General features: G+C 36.0%; 1 protein-coding gene across 1 annotated transcript; it reads right to left on the bottom strand.

The window, feature by feature from the left end:
• Nucleotides 1–1,939: 1,939 nt before the first annotated feature.
• Nucleotides 1,940–22,350, bottom strand: LOC138691668 (zinc finger protein 235-like). The gene is made up of 5 exons (XM_069813879.1): nt 22,243–22,350; nt 17,999–18,096; nt 17,439–17,576; nt 12,848–12,930; nt 1,940–7,430 (listed from the first exon to the last, which is right to left on the bottom strand). The coding sequence occupies exons 2-5, from the start codon at nt 18,089–18,091 to the stop codon at nt 6,125–6,127; spliced, it is 1,620 nt and encodes a 539-aa protein (XP_069669980.1). The 5' UTR covers nt 18,092–18,096; nt 22,243–22,350; the 3' UTR covers nt 1,940–6,124.
• Nucleotides 22,351–22,353: the final 3 nt, after the last annotated feature.

Genomic DNA, 22,353 nt, shown 5'->3' with positions numbered 1-22,353 from the left:
CATTTTCAAGTGGTGCTATACCCATTGTTTCAAAATGTACATACATATTTTTACATTTCTATAAGAGGTGTCATAAATTATTTCAGCATATTTGTAAATTCTTCAAAATTAATTCTTCTAATTAATACCATACAGTAATGAAATAATATAGCCTAGGCCTATATGTGATTTTATACTACCGGTATTGATGTTGATCTTGGTAAATTAATCCAATTTCACAGTGTTGTCTTTTGTATTGTGGTTCATAACAATTATAACAGTATGTACGTGGAAATGTTTTTAAAATAATAAATTCTAGCTCATGATTTTAAGTGGTCGTTTCAATGGGAGGTTATATTGGAAAGATGATCACAAATGGATAATTAACTGCAAGATACAAGAACTGAATATAAGTGAGTGTTCCGTTGAAAGTGAAAGTTTCGTTTTACAAGAGCTAAGTAGGCGTACACGCACTAAAATACTACAGCGTTTACTATTACTATGCTCAATAGATTAATCAGTAGGCCTATAGAAATGTTTTCACCACTGCAAGAAAAAATCGCGCAATAATTATACTTCTCAGTTATTGTGACGTCCGTATTTTTTTTTAAAAAGAGAGGGAAAAGTTAGGCCTTCTTGCAAATGCGTAATTATGAATTCAAGGAAATTAAAGATAATGCAGTACCTTAATTAGTTGCAATATCTTATTTAATAACAATATTAATAATATTAGGTGAAAAGGGTAGGCTATAGTGCGTATATGTAAGATGTCAAGTTAATTTATTTCCGGAAATGTTTGGTGTATGAACTGAAGTACAGAGCAGACAGTCCCTCAGTTTATATGTAATATGTTTTAATATCAAGAATGACAGCCTTTTATTGTAATATAATTGAGGAGTAGAAGTTTGGAAATTACGTCTATTGTCCATAAAATATTGTACGAAGCATTTAATAAGCAATGATGAGTCCTTTAAATGTCCCAAATGTCAATGTCTTTTAAGTGTTCTGCTATGAATATATAGGGCAGAACAGCGCTCCTAGCGGCGGAATTGGCATTACGAGGGAACCACTTCAGACTCGTTTTTCAAGCTCTATGCGCCAGCTTGTATAATCTCGTAAGCAACGGTTTCGACTGTAACTGTTTCATGAACGAAGCTGTTCCAAAATAACAGTTTCAAAGAAACAGCATGGATAAAATATATTAATCCATGGAGACAGTTTCATATGGATATGTTTACATCAGTGCCAACTGTTCCAACGAGTTCTGGTTCCAACTGTTACAACCTCTCATCTGCTTCGGGAACATGTTTCAAAGCCCTTGAATCGTCTTTATAAAATATCAGCTGTTCAGTGTATTATGACAACGTAAGTCATTTTTCGTAGGTTACTGTTAAGGGTACAGTAAAGAACTACAATTCAAAATGAATCGATTTTAGTAAAAATTATGCATATGACCCTAGGAGAGTTTAATAACGATGACATTATCCGATGATATTTTTCGCGGTATATTAAAAATTAACACTATGTTAGGGCACCATGAACATATTCTCCATCAATGGGCACCTAATAATATAGATTTGTTAGGGAATTTGATTCGCACAATTGAATTGCGCGATCCTACATAGGCTACTGTTGCACGAAGGAACATAATATTACATCTACTTTTCATTGGAGGTCAATGATAGCGCTACACGTGGTCTTTGCAGACAGCAAACAAGAGGGAAACCGATTAGAAATTGAACTGTTTATCTGTTGGAACCATGTGGAACGTTGAAGTGATCACAGGAGCAGTGTAACACCCTTTGGAACAGTTGGAACAGGTTATATCACAAAACTGTTTCGACTTAGTTTGATTCGGAAAAAAATTCAGAATATTTCCCTATACTGGTTAATTCAAGTATGCTGTGTTAATTGAAGAAAATGTTGCACATATTTATTAATAAATACTGTAAAACGTTTTAGTTTAGTTTTAACATGGAATATTACATTTTCCATTTACAGAAATAAAGAATTGAATTGCAAATGCTGTGTTAACTGAAAAAAATATTACACTGTGACTGTAGATATTATGACAAATACTTATTACATACCATTAGTTGTAACGTAGATTTTACACTTTACATTTACAAAAATTGAAAACGGTTGAATTGAATATTGCAATGTTCTATTTTTACTGAATTTGAAATCTCATTTATTACTACACTAATTAAACTTAGTATGCACATGTTAATTTCAATATGAAATTTTACAATTTCTTTATTTTCATTGAAGCAAATGGCTTTCCTTCGTCATACATACGAAGAGTATTGTCATTATCCTCTTGAGCTTCCTTCAGTGCTTGTTCATGAAATTGTTTGGCTTTACTATTTACCTCGGGTATGTAGGCTATTTCACCAGTTTAAGAACACCATTCCTTTTTTCAAAGCTAATGGTATTTTTTTAAAGTTACATCAGGAATATTAGTAGTGAACTGCAACGTGCACCTACAATAGAAGGACTGAAATAAAACGTGGCAAACACTGCTCAGTCAGCTGGGTCGATAGCCAGTTCGCATGTGCACAGACTTAGTTGGGTTTGGAATAAAACAACAGTTGACATAGTTGGATTTGGGAAACGCCGTCAATTTTGACATTTAAAATAGACATTTCGTAGTTGGATTTGACTTATATTCCGTTATTAGAATTGTGTAACATATATAGGAGAACATACTAAGCAGCATAGCTAAAAATCACCAAAAATTGACTTAGATGGTTTTGGAATACACTTCTTCAACTGTGAATGTCAAGTAGAAAAAAATTCATTTATACAAGCTTATAATGTCACACATACTTGTCTCATTACATTACTTTTGCAAATAATTGCACATTCCTTGAATAAATATTCCCCATTGTTTAGTCAACTCTCCGAACACAGGTCTGAACCTCATAAGTGATACAATAATGCACCACTTATCAGGCAACTAGGTCAGGAGATGCGGTAATGGCATAGGGAGGCTACTTTCTTTCCACTTCCATTACATACCTCGCTGATTAGATACATGTTACACTAGTCAGACTTCAGATGTATACAAACAATTGTTCTTCCTCTGACACATATTATTAAGTACGATGTAGTGCCTGATAATAGAGGCACATATCAGCCAGAACCTCAATCAGAAGAAATATTTTCCATTACCGGTACTCTATAGTATTTAAAATGAGTAATTTGGTTAAATTTAAGGGGTGTGGTCCCCCATTAACCGTCCTTTTCATTATTTTATTTTATTTTTTGGTTATTTTACGACGCTGTATCAACATCTGGGTTATTTAGTGTCTGAATGAAATGAAGGTGATAATGCCGCTGAAATGATTTCGGGGTCCAGCACCGCAAGTTACCCAGCATTTGCTCGTATTGGGTTGAGGGAAAGCCCCGGAAATAACCTCAACCAGGTATCTTACCCCGACCGGGATTCGAACCCGGGCCACCTGGTTTCGCGGCCAGACGCGCTGACCGTTACTCCATCATTATTCATTATTAATATGTAGATTAGGAAAGTGTAAATGATGCACTGAAGAAATGCATTAATATTTCATATTATTTCAATGAAAACCATTTGAGGTATAGCGATTTTAAGAATATGAGGGGAGCAAACAAATACAAATCACGAATGGTGCAAGGACTAGATTGTACCGGATTTAGGCAGTTGCCTAGGACAGCAATTTACAGGGAGGAGAGGAATTCTCTCTCTCTTTGTCTTCCGTTCTTTCGTTTCTTTTTCATTTTCATTTTACAGTGAAATTTGTTTTTAAAAGACTTGTTGGTAAAGTTTTTCTGAACTTTATTCTTGAACATCTTGTGGAAGTCAGATATTGTTTTGTTATCGCATTGCTGTGGTGGTGACGAGAGTGCAAGGAAAGTGTGCAGCTGCATAGTTATATTGTAATACTGGTATCACATTATTATACTACGAAACTGCTTAAGTTTAACTGCTTGTAGAAACAAGAATGCAAGAAACCCACACTTCATAAACGAACTTAAAAGGAATAAAAGAACTGCAATAAATAAATGGAGGTCAATGTAAGCAACGAATGTGAGCTTGGTAGGTAGTGTAACATTTAAGCATTTATACAGTAGAATTGTAAGCCTAAAAGTGCCAAAGACGGGCGCTTGTTCCTTGCGGTAAGCAACACATTGATAGCCGGGCCGGCTCTGGACGAAAACCGAAGTATCCTCAACTAACCTCTCTGTGTACAACAGCAAGAAACATTTTCAGAAACTTTTGCATATATGAAAATGCATAGATACATCGGGGTTGATTTATATGGCCACTCAGGGTGGCTACATATTGGTTGTTAAGACAATATAGTGCAAGTGCAGGTAGCTTTCAGGATTGCTTCGTATGCATGAGACTGTTCATTCCAGTATTACTAGGCGCGTACTTCGTGTAAATTCTTTCCTAATTTTTTCTGTTCCTTTAAAATAAAATATCATACAATTACTAAAAATCCCACAGATGGCCTGATGAAGATTACCAAGAACTTTTCGATACACATATCAGGAATATATAGCCACTGAAAGTGATCATTTCTGGTCATTTCCTATTATTATCATTGAATAAAGACACAGTGATACTTATAGCAAATATATAAATACAAATTAAAAATTAATATATTAAGTGTAAGCGAGACGACACAATCTCCAATTTTGCGGTTGTAGCTCCATTCGTAGAATAAGTAGCCGCAATCTGGAGACACTTAAATAAAAAATATTCCTTTAAAACTCCCAATTATCCAGAAAAAATGCATATAGAAAAATATGTACACCGTGATTCCAAAACGACTATACAACTTTGTAAGCTTATATAAATTTATATAGAAAACATACGAAGCTGGTTGCAATGCCATCTGATAGCAAAGCTTATCAAGTTTTCACTGACATAGCTTTGAAGTACCTAGTTCTGTCACCGCGTGCGATAACGTAGTTCATTTCAAAATGGCTGCTTTCGTAGGTGCAGAGCGAGCTCGCTGTGTTTTATTTGAAGAAACGAAATCTGTGACAGTGGTTCAGCGTAGATTTCGTACCCAGTATGGCAAGGATCCTCCTACCAAGGCAACCATTTATTCTAGCACCGTACTTTTGTTGAGACTAGCTATTCTATTACCAACATGTTCATGACAGCCCAAAAGTGAATGTGTTTTGTGCCTTAAACTAAAGTGTACAGTCCCTTCTTTTCCAAGAAAAGTGTCAATGGTTTTGTCTATCGGGATTTGCTACAAAATTTTCTCATTCCTCAAGAGATGATGGTCAAGAAGAGGAAATCTAATTTCAGCAGGATGGCGCACCTCAACACAACCTCCAAAACGTCCCTGATTTCCTTGACTTCACGATTCTTGGTCGGTGGATTGGTCGCGGAGGACCGACATCTTGGTCACTTCGGTCCCCCGACTTGACACCACTTGATTTCTTCTTATGGGAGTTCCTTACAAATCAAGTATACGTTCCACCCTTACCTGCCAATCTCGCTGAGCTCAGAAACCGAATCACCGCCGCAGCTGCGTTAGTGACGCCGGATATGTTGCAGCGAGTTTGCAAGAAATTGAGTTCAGGTGAGATGTCTTCCGCATGACCAACGAAAGTCACATAGAACCACACTGAGTGAAAACTCGCTAAGTTTTGCTAATACATGGCACTAAAACCAAATCTGTATGCTTTCTAAATAAGCTTATAAATTTGTATAGTCCTTATGAAATCACCGTGCATAAAAATGAAATACATACAGTAGATATCACATTTGAAAAGCATTTCGCCTGTGTCAAAGATCTTATGTTTTTCATCACTTACTCACTCGATTTACATTAAAATGGTTTCTAGCACCAGCCTACGCCCCGACTCTTGAGCTGACAAGAATTTAGCAAACGGCCACAGACTTCGCATTTGTATTATCTCTCGCCTATGTGTAGGCGAACAATATTGAGATGTCCCGCTTCCGAATAATATCTAGAAACAAGTTTTTAGGCTGTATGAGAACGTACATCTTTTAAATGCCGCAATTGAAGCACTTTCCACACACCTCACATTAGAATGGCCTTTCGGCTGTGTATATATGTGCATGCCTGTTCTATTATGCCAATAATGAGAAATACTTTTCACAAACCTCACATTTTTACTACTTTTCGCCCGTGTGTATGCGTGCATGTCTATATAAACCTACCGAGACTGAGAAAGACTTTCCACACACATCGCATTTAAATGGCCTTTCCCCTGTGTGTATGCGTGCATGATTGCTTAAATTAGCAGATACTGAGAAACACTTTCCACACACGTCACACTTGAATGGCCTTTCCCCTGTATGTATGCGTACATGTCTCTTCAAATCTGCCGATGCTGAGAAACATTTTTCACAAACCTCGCATTTGTACGGTTTTTCGCCGGTGTGTATGCGTGCATGTCTACATAAACCTGCGGAAACCGAAAAACACTTTCCACACACATCGCATTTGAATGGCCTTTCGCCTGTGTGTATCCGTAAATGCTCCTTTAAGTGTCCCAATTTTGAGAAACATTTTCCACACACCTCACATTTGAATGGTTTTTGCCCTGTATGTATGCGTGCATGTTCCTTTAAGTGTATCAACTGAGGGAACCGCTTTTCACACATCTCACATTTGAATGGTCTTTCGCCTGTATGCACAAGTGCATGCCTACTTAAATCTGCCGATGATGAGAAACACTTTTCACAAACATCGCATTTGAATGACCTTTCCCCTGTGTGTATGCGACCATGTCTTCTTAATAATGCTGATGCTGAGAAACATTTTCCACACACCTTGCATTTGAATGGATTTTCCCCAGTATGAATGTGTACATGACGCTTTAAATGTTCAAATTGTGAGAAACACTTTCCACACTCATCGCATTTGAATGACTTTTCGCCCGAGTGGATGCGAAAATGTCTTCTTAAATATGGCGCTTCTGAAAAACACTTTCCACAATCTTGACATTTGAATGGCCTTTCGCCCGTGTGAATTCGTATATGTTGCTTTAAATGTCCCGATTGTGAAAAGCAATTTCCACACACCTCGCATTTGTATGGCCTCTCTCTTGTGTGTATGCGTACATGTACCTTCACATCCCATGAACTTCTGAAAGCCTTTCCACATACATCGCATTTGAATGGAAGTCCGTCTTTGTGGAGGAGTGAATGCCGATTTATATCACTCAATTTCAAGAAAGACTTTCCACAGACATCGCACTTGAATAAATTGTTTATTGTATTTATATGGAAATGAAGTTTCAAAGATTCAGGTGTTAAAAATACCTCGTCGCATATATTACACGCGACAGAATTACGATTCAAGTCACTAACACTTGTAATGTCTGATCTGTTGCTACCATATTGTGTCAAACTATCTTCTCCAGGATCATTGAAAGCACGTTCTTCAGATATATTTTTGTCAAAATTATCCACAATTCTGAAATGAATATCAATATGTATCAGTATCCACAATAGTCAATGTGGTGATATGAAAATATAGAAATTTTATATATATAAATATATCCGAAAAAAAAAATATTTGAACATAAGTAATGAAAACACAGGCTAATAAGGAAAATAAAAAAAAAAAATTGTTCATGCCTTGCTGTAGACCAGTTATTGGGGTTATTTGGGGCACTGATTAGAATGTGAGGCATTGCATACGCCGTATCACCTCTATTAAATTTCTTAAAATATTCCTGAATTTATATGTTGATTACATAATAAAATCTACAGAATGTTCAGAAGTTAGGTACCGATTTTGTAGAAATAGGGCGTTTAGGGGTAAAATGTGTATAGTACTGAATTGCAGGTACATTGTGTTTGTATATTGTGCATTTTCTGCTGTGTTCGTGCATTGGCTTGGGGACAACATGTATACTTATGTCAATAATTTGCAGTAATGAATCGTAATCGCTTAACAGAAATACACAAAGAAGTGACATTATAACCGTTTTAAATACAGAGAGAGTCAGAACATTCTCCGCAGTGGCAGACACACTTAAATCCTGGTGTAGGTTGGTATTTCTCCCTTGCCTTAGGGGGTAGCCACGCAAACAATACTGGTGCTCCTCGCCAAGGTTATACACAAACCCTACAGCCAGCAAGTGCATTCATTACGTAAAATGTTTTCATTTGAAGAATGAGCTTTTTTTAGTGGAATAAGTGCTTCGAGAAAGTGACAAATATACTAAAAAAGTGAAACAGAAATTTAGAGAACGTTTCCCAAGCTCTTATTTACCTCATCGAGATACAGTGCGCACTCTGGCAAATAAATTTCGCTAGATAGGCCCCATTGTGTGGTAAACCCACAGTTTTAACAGAAGAAAAACTGTTATAGTTTTCTAATCGAATGATAAAAAGCCTTAAAAATCGGTTAGAAAATTGCCACAGCAAACTGACATATCTTATTCCAGTGCGTGTAGAACATTAAATAATGAACTAGGATTACAGTCGTACAAGGTATCGATCGTGCATGAACTTTTTTTTCAGGTTACGTAAATTCCTAGAATGCACGGATCTGGTCCTGCGAAAATCATTATGCAATACATGAAACACCATTGCACTCCCAGAAATTTGGGGTATGGTGTGCCATATCACGAGCATGCATTAGGCCTATAGGACAAGTTTTTTAAAGACAAAGTAAACTCTGAAGTTTATTGCTCAGACATATTGTTTCCTTTTACTGGACAATTAAATGAAATTTAATTAAATGTCTGTTTCTTTCAACAAGACAGCGTCACAGCTCATACACATAACAGATCTCTGCAATTGTGAGAAGAGGATTTTCGACGGAATAATAATTTCACAAGAATTGTGGCCGCTGAGATCCCCCAACTGACGCCTCCTGATTATTTCTTTTGGGGAGCAGCTAAACCTAAACTGTACCAGTCCAATCCTATCACGATCGATGAATTAAAACATGTAATAACAAACTTTTTCAATTCAGTGAGGAAGGAAACTTTGAACAAGGTTTTTGAAAATAAGGCGAAATGGGTGGGCCTATGTCTCCAAGAAAATGGACGACATTTTCAACATCTTCTGTAGAGTAGGTAAGTGTTTTGGAATTTCAATATTATTGCCATATTTAGTATTTGTCGCTTCATAATGATTTTATATTCATTCTCCGTAACTAGCGCGCTCTCGTTTATTCCGCTAGCGTAGCCAGTGGTACCACTCCATTCTGCGGATCTTGCGCGCTCTCGCTTATTCCACTAGTGCGGAGAAAGTTCTGACTCACTCTGTATTTTTACTAACAATTAAATGCCTTTTATTACAACTGCAAACATTTTCGCCCGCCAGGGGTACCAACAGGCTGAAATAACAATATCAAATATCAAAATCAAAAGTTAAAAAAAATGTGTGATGACAAAGTGTGTGAAGAATTGATGAAAGATGACGTATGTTTCATATTAAACTTATCTGTATAATATAAAATATACAAATGCTATATTGTGTGTGAGAACTTATGTTCTACAGTTGTGAATAACAACATTGATAAATGAATATTAAAACTGATGAATGTTAGGCTAGATGAGGGTCAAAGTTTGTCGAACTGTCTAAGATGGCTGTTGATGAAAATTATATTTGCGCGATGTAAAAGGATGGAAAGTACTTAACCCTTAAAAGCCTGAATTATTTTTCGTGAAGTTGTTCGTTTATTTCCGTACAGACTAATTAAATGGATGTAATTGAACACAACAATGCTTTTTCAATTGTTGAAGCGAATATATGGAATTACAGGGTGTGACCATATGGTAACGCTAGGTCATTATGTTGTCAAATCTTAAAGAATGAGTTACTGCCTTAAAATGACATCTTTCAAGCAATTTATTGAAGTTAACTGAACTTTAGCATATAAGTAATATATCCATCACTCATTCAGTGTTCTGCCCAAGGTCAGCTCTTTCACTGCAAACCCAGCATTCTCCATTCTCCAATGTTTGCTCTCTTCTGCCATCCTGTTTATCTTCTCATATGATCCATGTATCTTCATGTCGTCTATCATCTCATATTTTCTTCTGCTCCGAACTCTTCACCATTCCTTCCAATGCATCCTTCAGTAGGCAGTATCTTCTCAGCCAGTGACCCAACCAATTCCTTTTCCTCTTCCTAATCAGTTTCAGCATCATTCTTTCTTCACTCACTCTTTCCAACACGGCTTCATTTGCCGTAATGTTCACATTTCTCCCCCACACAATACCACACTCAATAGAAATGATACAAAAATAAGATAATTACTTTCACAACACCTGAATAAATATACGACATAGAATTATTGTCACAATATACTTGTATATACTTGTATTAACAAAACACATTTTCGTAACATAACGTTTTATATTAATTTTTTGTGTGATTTTCACATATTTCGGTAGTAAGGTAAAACATTTCTTATGATATGACAAAAAACATGGGCTGCAGAGACCTACATCAAATTTTGAGGAAGCTGTATGTAGAAGAGCATTCTCACGAGCACATCACTGCCTTTTGTTTCCGGGTATCGAAATCACTAATGTTCCATTCCATCTTATCTTATATAATCAGAAGTCCTGCGAGTGACGTCCATAAAGTAAGTTTACCCGGAACCGTTTACAGAAAGAAAACACAATTTCATAAAAAGATTTATTGGAACGGATACAGCAATTGTTGAACTATTTTTCAACATATTGTCCACCGGAACTGAGACATTTGTCACACTTTTGTCCCTCGTAGAAATCTCCCGCCTGGAATCAGAACCAGTATGTGACAGCCGTTTGAACCACTCTGTTGATCCCACGATATCAAAAAGTTTCGATTCAGGTAGAAATATGCTGAAAAAATGGCTCAACAATTCCTGTATCTGTTCTAATAAATCTTTCCATAAAATTGTATTTTATTTTTGCAAAGGACCCCAGGGAAACTTACTTTTTGGACACGTCTCGTAGCTCCAATATCGCTGTATTTGGAAGTAGACGGTCATCCCTTGCTTCTTGGGGTGCTCCCGACTTCTTCAAGTCCCCATTTGAATTCTAATTCATTCAATGGTGAGCCAGATCTTCTACTTGGCTGCCAAGCATTTTGTATAGTTACATCTAACAACCATGTGAAAATGGACTAAAACAGTTTTTACATAGATAATGCGAATCTCTGTCTTTAAAAGTCACTCTCCGGAGATATCGACTGAACTGTTATAACGTACTGTTTTATCCACTTCGTTTCCCTGATGGCACCATTTCCACACATTGCAATGTTGACGGTATAATCCTCTTTCTATCACAGATGACTCTTCAACTTCCTCTTCTTCTATAAAAGGAATATCATCTGGTCCACCTATTCTGTCGCTATTAACAAAAATAACTCCAGCTTCAGTACTCAGTTTCCTTCCACTTAGGTTGTCGAACATGCCACCTCTACATCTGCAGAGTTCTCATCAGATATAAAGTTGGGCTTTGGTGGCTCTATGTACAATGCTCTAATTTTTTGTTTTCTAATTCCAAAAGTATCTCATGCACTTTCACGCACTGTTTGTAACATTCATTTTGTTACTTGTACTTTCTTGCAACTCCTCCATCTTATTGTTAGTAGCAAGAGAGCACAATGAGTGACAACATATTATCCTAGCGTTACCATATGGTAACGTAAGAAACAATGTATTACATCCACAACAATGTTACGGATTGTAAACTTGTGCTTGATGTATACGAATACTCAATCATCAATAAGTAAAATACCACAACAAACATTACAATCAAGTTAATCAAAGTAACAAATAAATTATCTTACTTCGTTTTGCTCTCCAAATTGCTGCTGAGAAACCCACATCTAAATAGCGCAGCTGCCCTTGCCCATCTGGTATAATAAATCTGTGATATCATAATGTAAAAAGATAGAACCAATCATGTAGCTTGGGTTCACAAACAAAAATTCCAGTTTTATTAATTAAGGACGGGTATGAAGCAAGTTATATTGCTTTCAGCACTGCATTAACATATGGTAACGATAGGTTAAAATGGACCACGGGTCGCGGCCGACGTGTCGTCTTGCTTTGTGCTGTTCGGCTGATTGACCTCGGCTCGGCGGACGAGTTCTTATGTGTCCTCCGCTGATGACGGCCTGTCGTCTAGGCATTGAGAAATTTAATAGCCGGTGCCACGCGGAGCTTAGTTGGAGACCCGAGTCCCGATTCAGGTTACCACGTTCCGCCGCTATGGCCAGGGTTTCCTCTACTCTTCTATCCCAATAGCCCGAACACTTCGCCAGGACCTCGGTGTTGTTAAAATTAGCCCTGTGGCTTTTTTCAATACAGTGTTCAGCCAATCCGGATTTTTGGGTTGCATTAATCTGATGCTTCTTTGATGTTCCGAAAGACGCGTAGTTATTGAGCGTCCCGTCTGTCCAATGTAAGCAGCCTCACATTCACAAGGAATGCGGTAGATCCCTGGTACTCTGAGGCCTACTTCGTCTTTTACTGATCTGACCTTGTTCCTAATTTTCGGCGGAGGTTTGTGGATTGTTTTTATTCCATGCTTGTAGAGCAGTCTGCTTATCTTTCCCGACAACTTCCCTGTGAATGGTAGACAGGGTATGGGTGGTTTTTCCGCTTCTTGTGAGTCCGTGATGGGCTGCTGCTGCTTCTTCTTGTGTCCTGCTCTATTCAAAGAGGCCGTGATGTCTTTAGCTAAATATCCATTCTGCTGGAGGGTGAGTTTCAAGAGTTGAAATTCAGTGTCTAATTGCTCCGGCCCCGATATAGAAACTCCTCTATGGGCCAGTGTGTTTAATATTACATATTATAATATATATGTCCAACGTCATCACTAAATGAAGGTGTAAAAAAAATTGGAAAAAGCAAAACAAGCAAACTACACTCACCTGTCAGAGAACACTTCATCTGCCTCTGAAGATACTTCCAATTTCTGTTTCAGCTCGACTTCGTCCAGATCGAACACATCTTCCTGGAAAAGCAAGTAAATAATGAAGAGATCTTTAGTTGACCATTTAGAATCAAGTTTCAACTTTGAAAATATGTTCATGTGATACATAGAGGTCCTGAAAATCATTTATTTTATTTTAGTAGGTTATTTTACGACGCTTTATCAACATCTTACGTTATTTAGCGTCTGAATGAGGTGAAATGACTTCGTGGTCCAGCACCGAAAGTTAGCCAGCATTTGCTCATATTGGGTTGAGGGAAAACCCTCAACCAGGTAACTTGCCCCGACCGGGAATCGAACCCGGGCCACCTGGTTTCGCGGCTAGACGCGCTAACCGTTACTCCACAGGTGTGTGGACCATGAAAATCATATAACCACTAATTGGTACACTACTTGAAGCAAATATACAGTAAAATATTATACAATATCGAAACGTTAATACATTTCGATGAACATGTCATTGCTAAATGTTTAATTTCCTCAAAATGTAGATTCTCTAATATCACTTATTTATACTTAAGGCAGCTGGAAATAAAGATTTTGCCATCCACATGAAAATTGGCTTTATGCAATGTCACTCTAAAATAATATGTAACACATATAGTTCCAGCAGGATGAGAAGAATTATAATTACAAAGGGATTGAGATATGGAAAATGAAATTAGTCGTCAGTGGAAAGCCTATAAAATATTTTAAGAGATAGGTGCCGTCTGAGATGAAAACATTATGACAGATGAAAGACAGTAGTAAATAGTGTAAATGCTGATTTTGTAACTTTAAGTACAGGAATTTCTACGAACAAATTACGAATATGGAACACTGTAGCATGAAGTGTGAATCAAACTGCAAGGAGACAGCAAGTGAACTACTGAACAGTGTGGCGTATTTTCACAGATTTGTTTTTAACAAAATAAGCGCAACTCTTTTATAAACAAAGCTGTGTTATTTTTTTTTCTATAAACTTAATTCTTAACGCAGTTAGAGAATTTCCAAAACTCTTGTGAATTTTTAATAAACTTGTATATCAGTTTGAACCTTTCACTGAATGTCTAGCATAGTACAATACAGTCTCGATTATTAGGAATTCGATTACGAGGCCTCTTGTGTTACCCGGTTCACTTTTTTTAAATTATAGTAATGTAGATATACACAATACTGAACAATAACAAAGTTCTTATTTTAAGTCAATTACGTACTGGACTGTATTATGAATGAAAATTCGTTTATTATGTACATGTGAGTAAAGTCTTTCAACATCATTGGGTCCGACATTTATATCTTCAAGATTACAGAACGAAATTCACATAGCACTCTCACCCTCCGTATTATTCTCGGCCTGTATAGTTCAGATAATTCGAACTCTACTGCAATTGCTATACCAGTACAGGGAGAGAAAAAAAAATTATAAAGTTAAAATGAAATCCTGTCCCATGTCACAAGAACTTTTTCCATACATTCGAGATAATTCTCTGTTAACTATGAGAAATATATATTTGCGAATTATTATTCTATTTCAAATGTAAAAATGGAACCTGTCCAAGTTTGGAAACTATTGGAAACAAGATATCAGTTAACCCATATGAGACTGTCATTCTATTTTTGGGAACATAATTTTTTTTTATGGTGTTGTCCTAACTGTAATGATATTTAGCGGAATTTATTAATTGAAGACGTAGGTATGATAGCATAATGAGTTCCTAAACAACAAATATTGCCGTCTTGTCAGTGCTGCCAACTGTTCGCAGATATCACATGATCCTACGTAATAAATGACTACTTTACTTACCGTACTTTATGTTGGAAGATTATTCTAAATAATTCAATAATTTGTAACATATTTTCGTAGGCAAAATATACGAGAAAGGGATCAACATGTCAAATATTTTGTCTGACAATACGAAATTCATTGGTTTCACTAAACAATTGACTCACGAGACCTAACCTAAAAATGTATTTTGTTTCACCACATGAAATTATTAGTACTAACTCCGAAAACTTACCTCACTATAGTCTTCAATTATAACCATAATGCAACACGTAAAATAACTATTATGTATTAATATTAATACCAATATTAATTAGTTATTAGTATGGTACAATTTCACTACCTTTCAGTAACGGACTCAGAAAGCTAGTACAATTTTCATTTCAAGGAACTCCAGTACCGACAGATATTGTAGATATTTGTCTCAGCTGCCAACATACGAGTTACAAAATCACTACCATTTGTAGTACCAGTATCTGTTGGTATGGAAATTTGAAACGAAGTTGGCAAAATAAAATTCAACCTGCAAACTAGAAAAGCACCACAATCCACTAGCATATGTAGTAATGGGGGAAAAATGGTTAGGTTTGACCCTTAAGGTATGAAGTAAGCTGACCCTGACTATACTGAAAATGAACTGGAGAAATAAAGAATTGGTTCAGCAATGAACATTTTTCCTGCTCACATTTTTGGACGGTTTTTCTGACAAAATGACACAAACAAAATGCTATGTAATAACCTATGTTATAGCTATTATATAAAATGCGTTAGTCTTTACAATAATGTATGTTCTAAAATGTGCACATTTAACATATTATAAAGCAATATTTTAATAATGAGATAATCTTTGAAAGTTGAGATTAAATTTTAATGTTCCAATAATGGAACAACGGAAACGAATGGGTGGCGTGAAAATTCTACTTACTGGAAGTAATATTACGGATATATTTTTATTTGTTCCTAATAAATACTGTAACACAATTTTTATTGTCAAGAATAAGTAAAACGGAAATATCATACCGTCATGTGAATGCAAGAACTAGGTAACTCGAAATTTGCGTTTTTTAGTTACCTCTTTTATAGCATAGCAAAAATCGCACAAAATGTAATGCAAGAACTTGGTAACTGATCGAACGATACCAGCGACATCTATTTTCCAATATAATAAATAGGTAAATGAAAACGAGATGTATTCCTTAGTGCAATAAATAAGTAAATAAGCAATGTCAAAAAATATGAAAATTCAAGTTACCTAGTTCTTGCATTCACACGACGATATGTACTTCCGTACATCATAGTATCTACAATTTTTATTGATTTTTTGCTCTTATGTAGATTGATTGTGCACGAAATTGTAGAGCTGGTTGAAAATGATGCCATTATCTGCACTAAGGTTGTAATCATGGCATCTGATTCTTCTGATGAAGACAGTGGCGATGAAGATGAAGTGAGTGGAGAGTAGCTTTCCAGAAATCAACTTCTGGCTCAAGCTGAGACAACTTCGACAGTAGTAAGGAATGGTGTGGTAACAACGGAATTTAAAGCTGTAGTGATAACAGTCTACATTTGACAAATGAACCCCTTCCAGTGGTGATAAAGATGAAAGTGTTGACAGACTTTCTACAAAGAACAACTTCTACCTCCAACTGCTTTGACTATAGCTAGTGATAATGTGGTTAGAGCAGAAGTAGTTGAAAATTATAATACGAATTTAGATTTCGCAAACAACCCTACTGTCTGTAAAACAAGAGGCTCAAAATTCTATGAGATTGAGTAAAGATTGATTTACTCAAACCAAAGGAAGAATAATGGAGTTGGAAACCATGGCTTGTAGATAAAGAATATGAACCGACTGAGCTTTATGAACTTCTTTTTATCAGGAAGTTCAGAAATGATTTGTCACGAGAGTAATCTTTACGCTTTAAAATAGAAGTGTCAAATGGAGAGCATTTTATTGTAAAGTCTGAAAAACAATTTTCATTGTAAAAAGAATTCATTTAAGAAGTGCTCCAAATGTAATATCTCACTTTATGCCAAATCTTTTGTGCTTTTCCACCATAACTAAAACAAACTTTTTAATGTATTGTTAAATATTTGTGAAATAATTCTGTAAATTAGTTTGTAGTATGTTACCTTTCACAATACATGTACCTTACAACTAGAGTATTGCTGTATGATATAATTTGTTTTTCTCATTAATGAAAAAAAAAAACTTGTTTATTTAGCGACGCTGTATCAACGAGGTTATATAGCGTCGATGGATTTTGGTGATAGCGAATGATATTTGGCGAGATGAGGCCAAGGATTCGCCATAGATTACCTGACATTTGCCTTACTGTTGGTAAAAACCTTGGAAAAAACCCAACCAGGTAATCAGTCCAAGCGGGAATCGAACCCGCACCCGAGCGCAACTCCGGATCGGCAGGCAAGCGCCTTAACCAACCAAGCTACGCCAGTGACTTTAATGGAAATTGTGAAAAGAATACCACGGTATCTTTTCAGGCCGTTGTTCCATTAATTGAACATGCCAGTTCACAATGTTACACAACATCAATTAATGTGAAATGAGATTGAAATCATATTTATTTTCCTGTAGTAAATAACAAAAATACAAAAGGAAAAGTAAAAAAAAAAAAAAAAAAAAAAAAAAAAAACTGAGAAGTCGGATTTAAATTGGTTAATATCTCAAACTATTAATGCTTATGAACATAATAATTAAAAATGCACTACCTGTATATCGGTATAATGATAGTGAACCACTTACATCAACTTCAGATTTCAAGACTGAAAAGCTAGTAGGCATTGGAGTATCTTCAACTTTTATCTCTGTTTTCATATCATAACTGTGGTCCACACATTCTGTCTTCATGGCCACCACTTCCAGATGCGATAAATTCCCTTCCTACAGAACATAAAGACATCATGTATATTTTTAAGCAGCTCTTCTAAAATGATTTCATTTGTAATAGCCATCAATCAGGTGCTGCATGGACGTTATTGGTTGAATCTCCCAACACAGGCAGAAATTAGATAAGAAAATTGAAGGATAAAGGGGAACAAGACCTTAGAGACACAAGCAATGTATGATAGAGATTGGGCCAGGTGTTCCTTGTCAAAATAATTTACACAGGACTGTGATGGGTAAAAGAATCCTATTTATATTCTTCACCACTGCTAATGGCTTCATTGCCAAATGCAAGGCACTAGACAACAACATATTCTTCACCATGTCTGCAAATGTCTTTCTGGGTATATTTTATTAAATATTACTTTGAACAATAATAATTATATACTTATTTGGTACTTTTAGACTTTTCACTTTACCTCTGATGAAGCCTCATTGTCTTCTGTTTCATATGTATAATGTGCTTGTAAGTCCAATGGATCAACCTCAGGTTCCACCTTGACTAAATCCATCACAACTGAAATAAGAGGTTATGTAGTCTCTCAATCCTCATTTAACCAAAATTTGCCATCATATTCCTTGAGTTAGAGATAAAACGTGTAGAAAGTACCATGTACAAATCTTTCACTATTATCATTATTATTATTATTATTATTATTATTATTATTATTATTATTATTACTTCATTCCAAAGACTACAGTGCACTATTGAAAATGTCATGTTAAAATAAAAACATTTAAATACTAGTGTTAAAAAATATATGTATAAATATGCAATAAGATAGATAAGTAACATAAAAATAAATAATCACATTTTATATCATTATATACGCTAGGCAATTCTCCTTGAAAGGTAGACAGCTACATAGGGTCAAAATGCTCTCAAATATTATATGACAAGTCTAATAATTTATTTTTAATTTCTTTCTTAAAAAGCCTGAAGTTTAAATGTCTAATATCTTGTAAAACATTACATGGATGAACCCACTACATTCGCACACTTCTTTTTTAGCACTTTCAATGCAAGATATGCGAAACAAACAGATTTTACACCTTCCATTTTGGGACTGTTGACGATGTCTTACAAAAGACAGCGCTGCTCAAGTACATTGGTAAGTATTCAACGTGCGTACAACGTGTCATCTCTACGGTCGTGTGTCCCCGGCCTAAAAGCTGGATTATGTCTTGATTTCATTTTATAAATGCAATCAGCTCTAAAACTAATATATTGTCGGGTTACAAATAATGGTGAAACGAGGATTGAGCGGATTCCGACGATTTTGCAATACAAAATGTTCGAATTATAAAGCGAATTTGATGGAATTTTTTGTGGAGATGCATTTTAAAACTTAAGCATTCTATTGGTAATTGTTACAAGTAAAATAACTGTAGAGATATGTGGCAAATTACCTGTGAAATGAAACGTCCAACGTAATGTGAGTGCAAACGTTCTGTTTTCTAGTCAGTGAAACGATTTTAGTCACATGAAACACACGATACGATGTAATGTGAAGAACGCTGAACTGTTATTAATTCAATACGCACTGAAAAACACTCCGCTGGAGCATATATTACTACAATAAACACATAAATTTCACAACTGAACTTTCTTTCGAAGCCCGCCATTATGATACACAATGACGTCCTTCAACTGCCAACGTAAAAAACAAAAAATCACTACTTCACGACAGCCACACTCAATCGCTTGCGTTTTCGATCAAATTCGTGCATGCACCGCTTTCCGGATCAATAAAGTTGAGGCTCTGATTCACAGTCAAATGACGGAAATTGTTAACATCCAGGCCTTCATATCCCTTCCAGCAGTCCGTCATTATTGTGGTTTGAGCGGCGACATGTTTCCGAATAACACCAAGAAAAGTATCTTTGTCCCTCTTATTATTCGGACAAATCTCCAATCGCACTTCCTTCGTCTCACGATCTATCATGCCCAAAACCCGAGAACCCTCCACAATACGACCACCAGCCTAAAATTTCCTACGTCCAATCTTGCATTCATCAATTTCTACTATATGATTCGGCCCTCCAATTCTAGGTTCGTTCTTCTAACGGCGATCCACATTGTCTGAAAGAAAATAACACTTATAGCAAATAAAAGCCTACAAAAACCTAAACTAACCTAACCTAACGCATCATAAAAGTCTAAACTAACCTAACCTATTTCACTAAACTCCAAAACTAACCTAACCTGTCAATAAAACCTAAACTATCCTAACCCAACATTGCACAGTTTCGTATATGCAAAGCATAACAAAAGCCTAAACTAACCTAACCCAACTTCTCAACAAAATCCTAAACAAACCCAACCTAACCTGCCACAGATTTGCCTACACAAAGCATAAAAAAGCTAAAACTATCTAACACATAACAAAAACCTAAAATAACCTAACTTAATCTAAACCCTAAACAAACCTAACCTAACCAAAACCCTAAACTAACTTAACCTAACCAAATTTCTAACCTAACCTAACATAAACAAACCTAACTAAAACCCTAAACTAACCTAACCAAAACCCTAAACTAACCTAACCTAACCAAAATCGCAACCTAACCTAATCTAAAGAAAACCCTAACCAACCTCACCTAACCTATCCTAAACCCTAAACTAACCTAACCCAACCAAAATCCTAAACTAACCTAACCTAACCAAATTTCTAACCTAACCTAACATAAACCTAACTAAAACCCTAAACTAACCTAACCAAAATCCTAAACTAACCTAACCTAACCAAAACCCTAAACTAACCTAACCTAACCAAAATCGTAACCTAATCTAAACTAACCTAACCTAAAGAAAACCCTAACATAACCTCACCTAACCTATCCTAACCAAAACCCTAAACTAACCTAACCTAACCAAAATCCTAAACTAACCTAACCTAACCTAATCAAAACCCTAAACTAACCTAACCTAACCTAAAACACTAACCTAACCTAACCTAACCAAAGCCCTAAACTAACCTAACCTAACCTAACCAAAATTCTAACCCAACCTAACCTAACCTAACCAAAATCCAAAACTAACCTAACCTAACCTAAACCCTAAACTAACCTAACCTGTCACAGATAATTATGCTTCGTATCATAAAAGTCTAAACTAACCTAACCTGTCACTAAAATCCTAAACTAACCTAACCTGTCACTAAAATCCTAAACTAACCTACCTGTCACTAAATCCTAAACTAACCTAATACGTAACGCATCATAAAAACCTAAGATAACGTAACCTGTCACTAAAATCCTACACTAACCTTATCTAACCTAACCTAACCTAACCAAAACCCTAAACTAACCTAACCTAACCAAAACCCTAAACTAACCTAACCTGTCACAGATAATTATGCAATGCATTATAAAAGTCTAAACTAACCTAATATGTCACTTAAATCCTAAACTAACCTAACCTGTCACTAAAATCCTAAACTAACCTAACCTATCACTAAAATCCTAAACTAACCTAACCTGTCACTAAAATCCTAAACTAACCTAACCTATCACTAAAATCCTAAACTAACCTAACCTGTCACAAATAATTACGTAACGCACCATAAAAACCTAAGCTAACCTAACCTGTCAATAAAATCCTACACTAACCTTATCTATCCTAATATTATTTCAATGTACCGAAGTACATATGATATTTCCATGCAGATATTCTGCGTCATCATACGATACGTTCCATTACTCTTTCATCGTTATCTATCCTAAGCTAACCTGTCAGTAAAATCCTAAACTAACCTAACCTGTCAGTAAAATCCTAAATTAACCCAATCTGCCATAACAGTTCATTTTCTTACCTCTACACACTTCCCTCAAGTATGAAAACCAATCCGTGATCGTTGACTCCGCTACATCTGGTACATTCGTCTCATCGCACTCCCTTATTGTTTGGGAGTACGAAAACTCCCCACAAAGTGGACACTCCATATTTGCGGGAAGCAGACCTTTCTCCCGGCACCACTGTTGCGCTTCATTTTCACTATTAATAATGCTCAGCTTTCTAATATTAATACGATCACCTACTGCAGCCATTTCCACAACTACGAATTCCCGCTCGAACATTAGAAACTAGCGCGAAACATTCGTTATGTTATATCGATAGCTATGAATTTATACATTTTAAATACCCGCGTAACCATCCCGCTGCAATATTGCAAACTAGCGCGGAACGTTCGTAATGCCTCGTAAGTTATGTTGGTATGACATGTAAGATGGCTGGAAGTGCAGGAAGAGAATACGCTCAATCCTCGTTCAACCCAAATAATGACATATTATACCTACGTAACTACCGGCATCTCGAACATTTTTAAAAATGATGTTGCCAGTAATATGGGTGTGTAATTAGTAATAATAGTGTTAGGCCTATCCCCCCCTCTTCGTAGTGACTTTAATAATGAGCATTTGGCTATTTCTGGGAGCGTGTCACATTGCACTGAAAAGTTAATTACAATTAACATGAAACTTTGTAGGCCTAATGGTAATTTCTGCAACTGCTCTACAACTAATTTGTCCACCTAACAAACTAGCATGAATTATAACATTGTTATGTAATGAATACCTATACAGCAAAAGAATAATCCAGTATGACAAAAATAATAATTATACCGAAGGCAAAAACTGGTAATATTCACGGATACAGACTTACCTTTATGAAGTATGAATATGAATTGAAACACAACCTAGCCTAGCGACTTCGTTACTTTAACAGAAACACGATACATGATTACAGTGGGGGACAGCTGCCATTACGATCAAG

Source organism: Periplaneta americana, chromosome 16 (genome assembly GCF_040183065.1).
Source record: "Periplaneta americana isolate PAMFEO1 chromosome 16, P.americana_PAMFEO1_priV1, whole genome shotgun sequence".
NCBI classification, from domain to species: domain Eukaryota; kingdom Metazoa; phylum Arthropoda; class Insecta; order Blattodea; family Blattidae; genus Periplaneta; species Periplaneta americana.
The sequence above is the reverse complement of the archived record's forward strand: the minus strand, read 5'-3'. Positions and strand labels throughout refer to the sequence as shown.

Excerpts from the sequence above, each read along its gene's own strand:
- LOC138691668 (XM_069813879.1), bottom strand. The coding sequence starts at position 18,091 with ATGGATTTAGTCAAGGTGGAACCTGAGGTTGATCCATTGGACTTACAA. Across the intron at positions 12,931-17,438 it reads TCTTGAAATCTGAAGTTGAT|GAAGATGTGTTCGATCTGGA; the intron begins GTAAGTGGTTCA and ends TTGCTTTTCCAG. Across the intron at positions 7,431-12,847 it reads GATGAAGTGTTCTCTGACAG|AATTGTGGATAATTTTGACA; the intron begins GTGAGTGTAGTT and ends TATTCATTTCAG.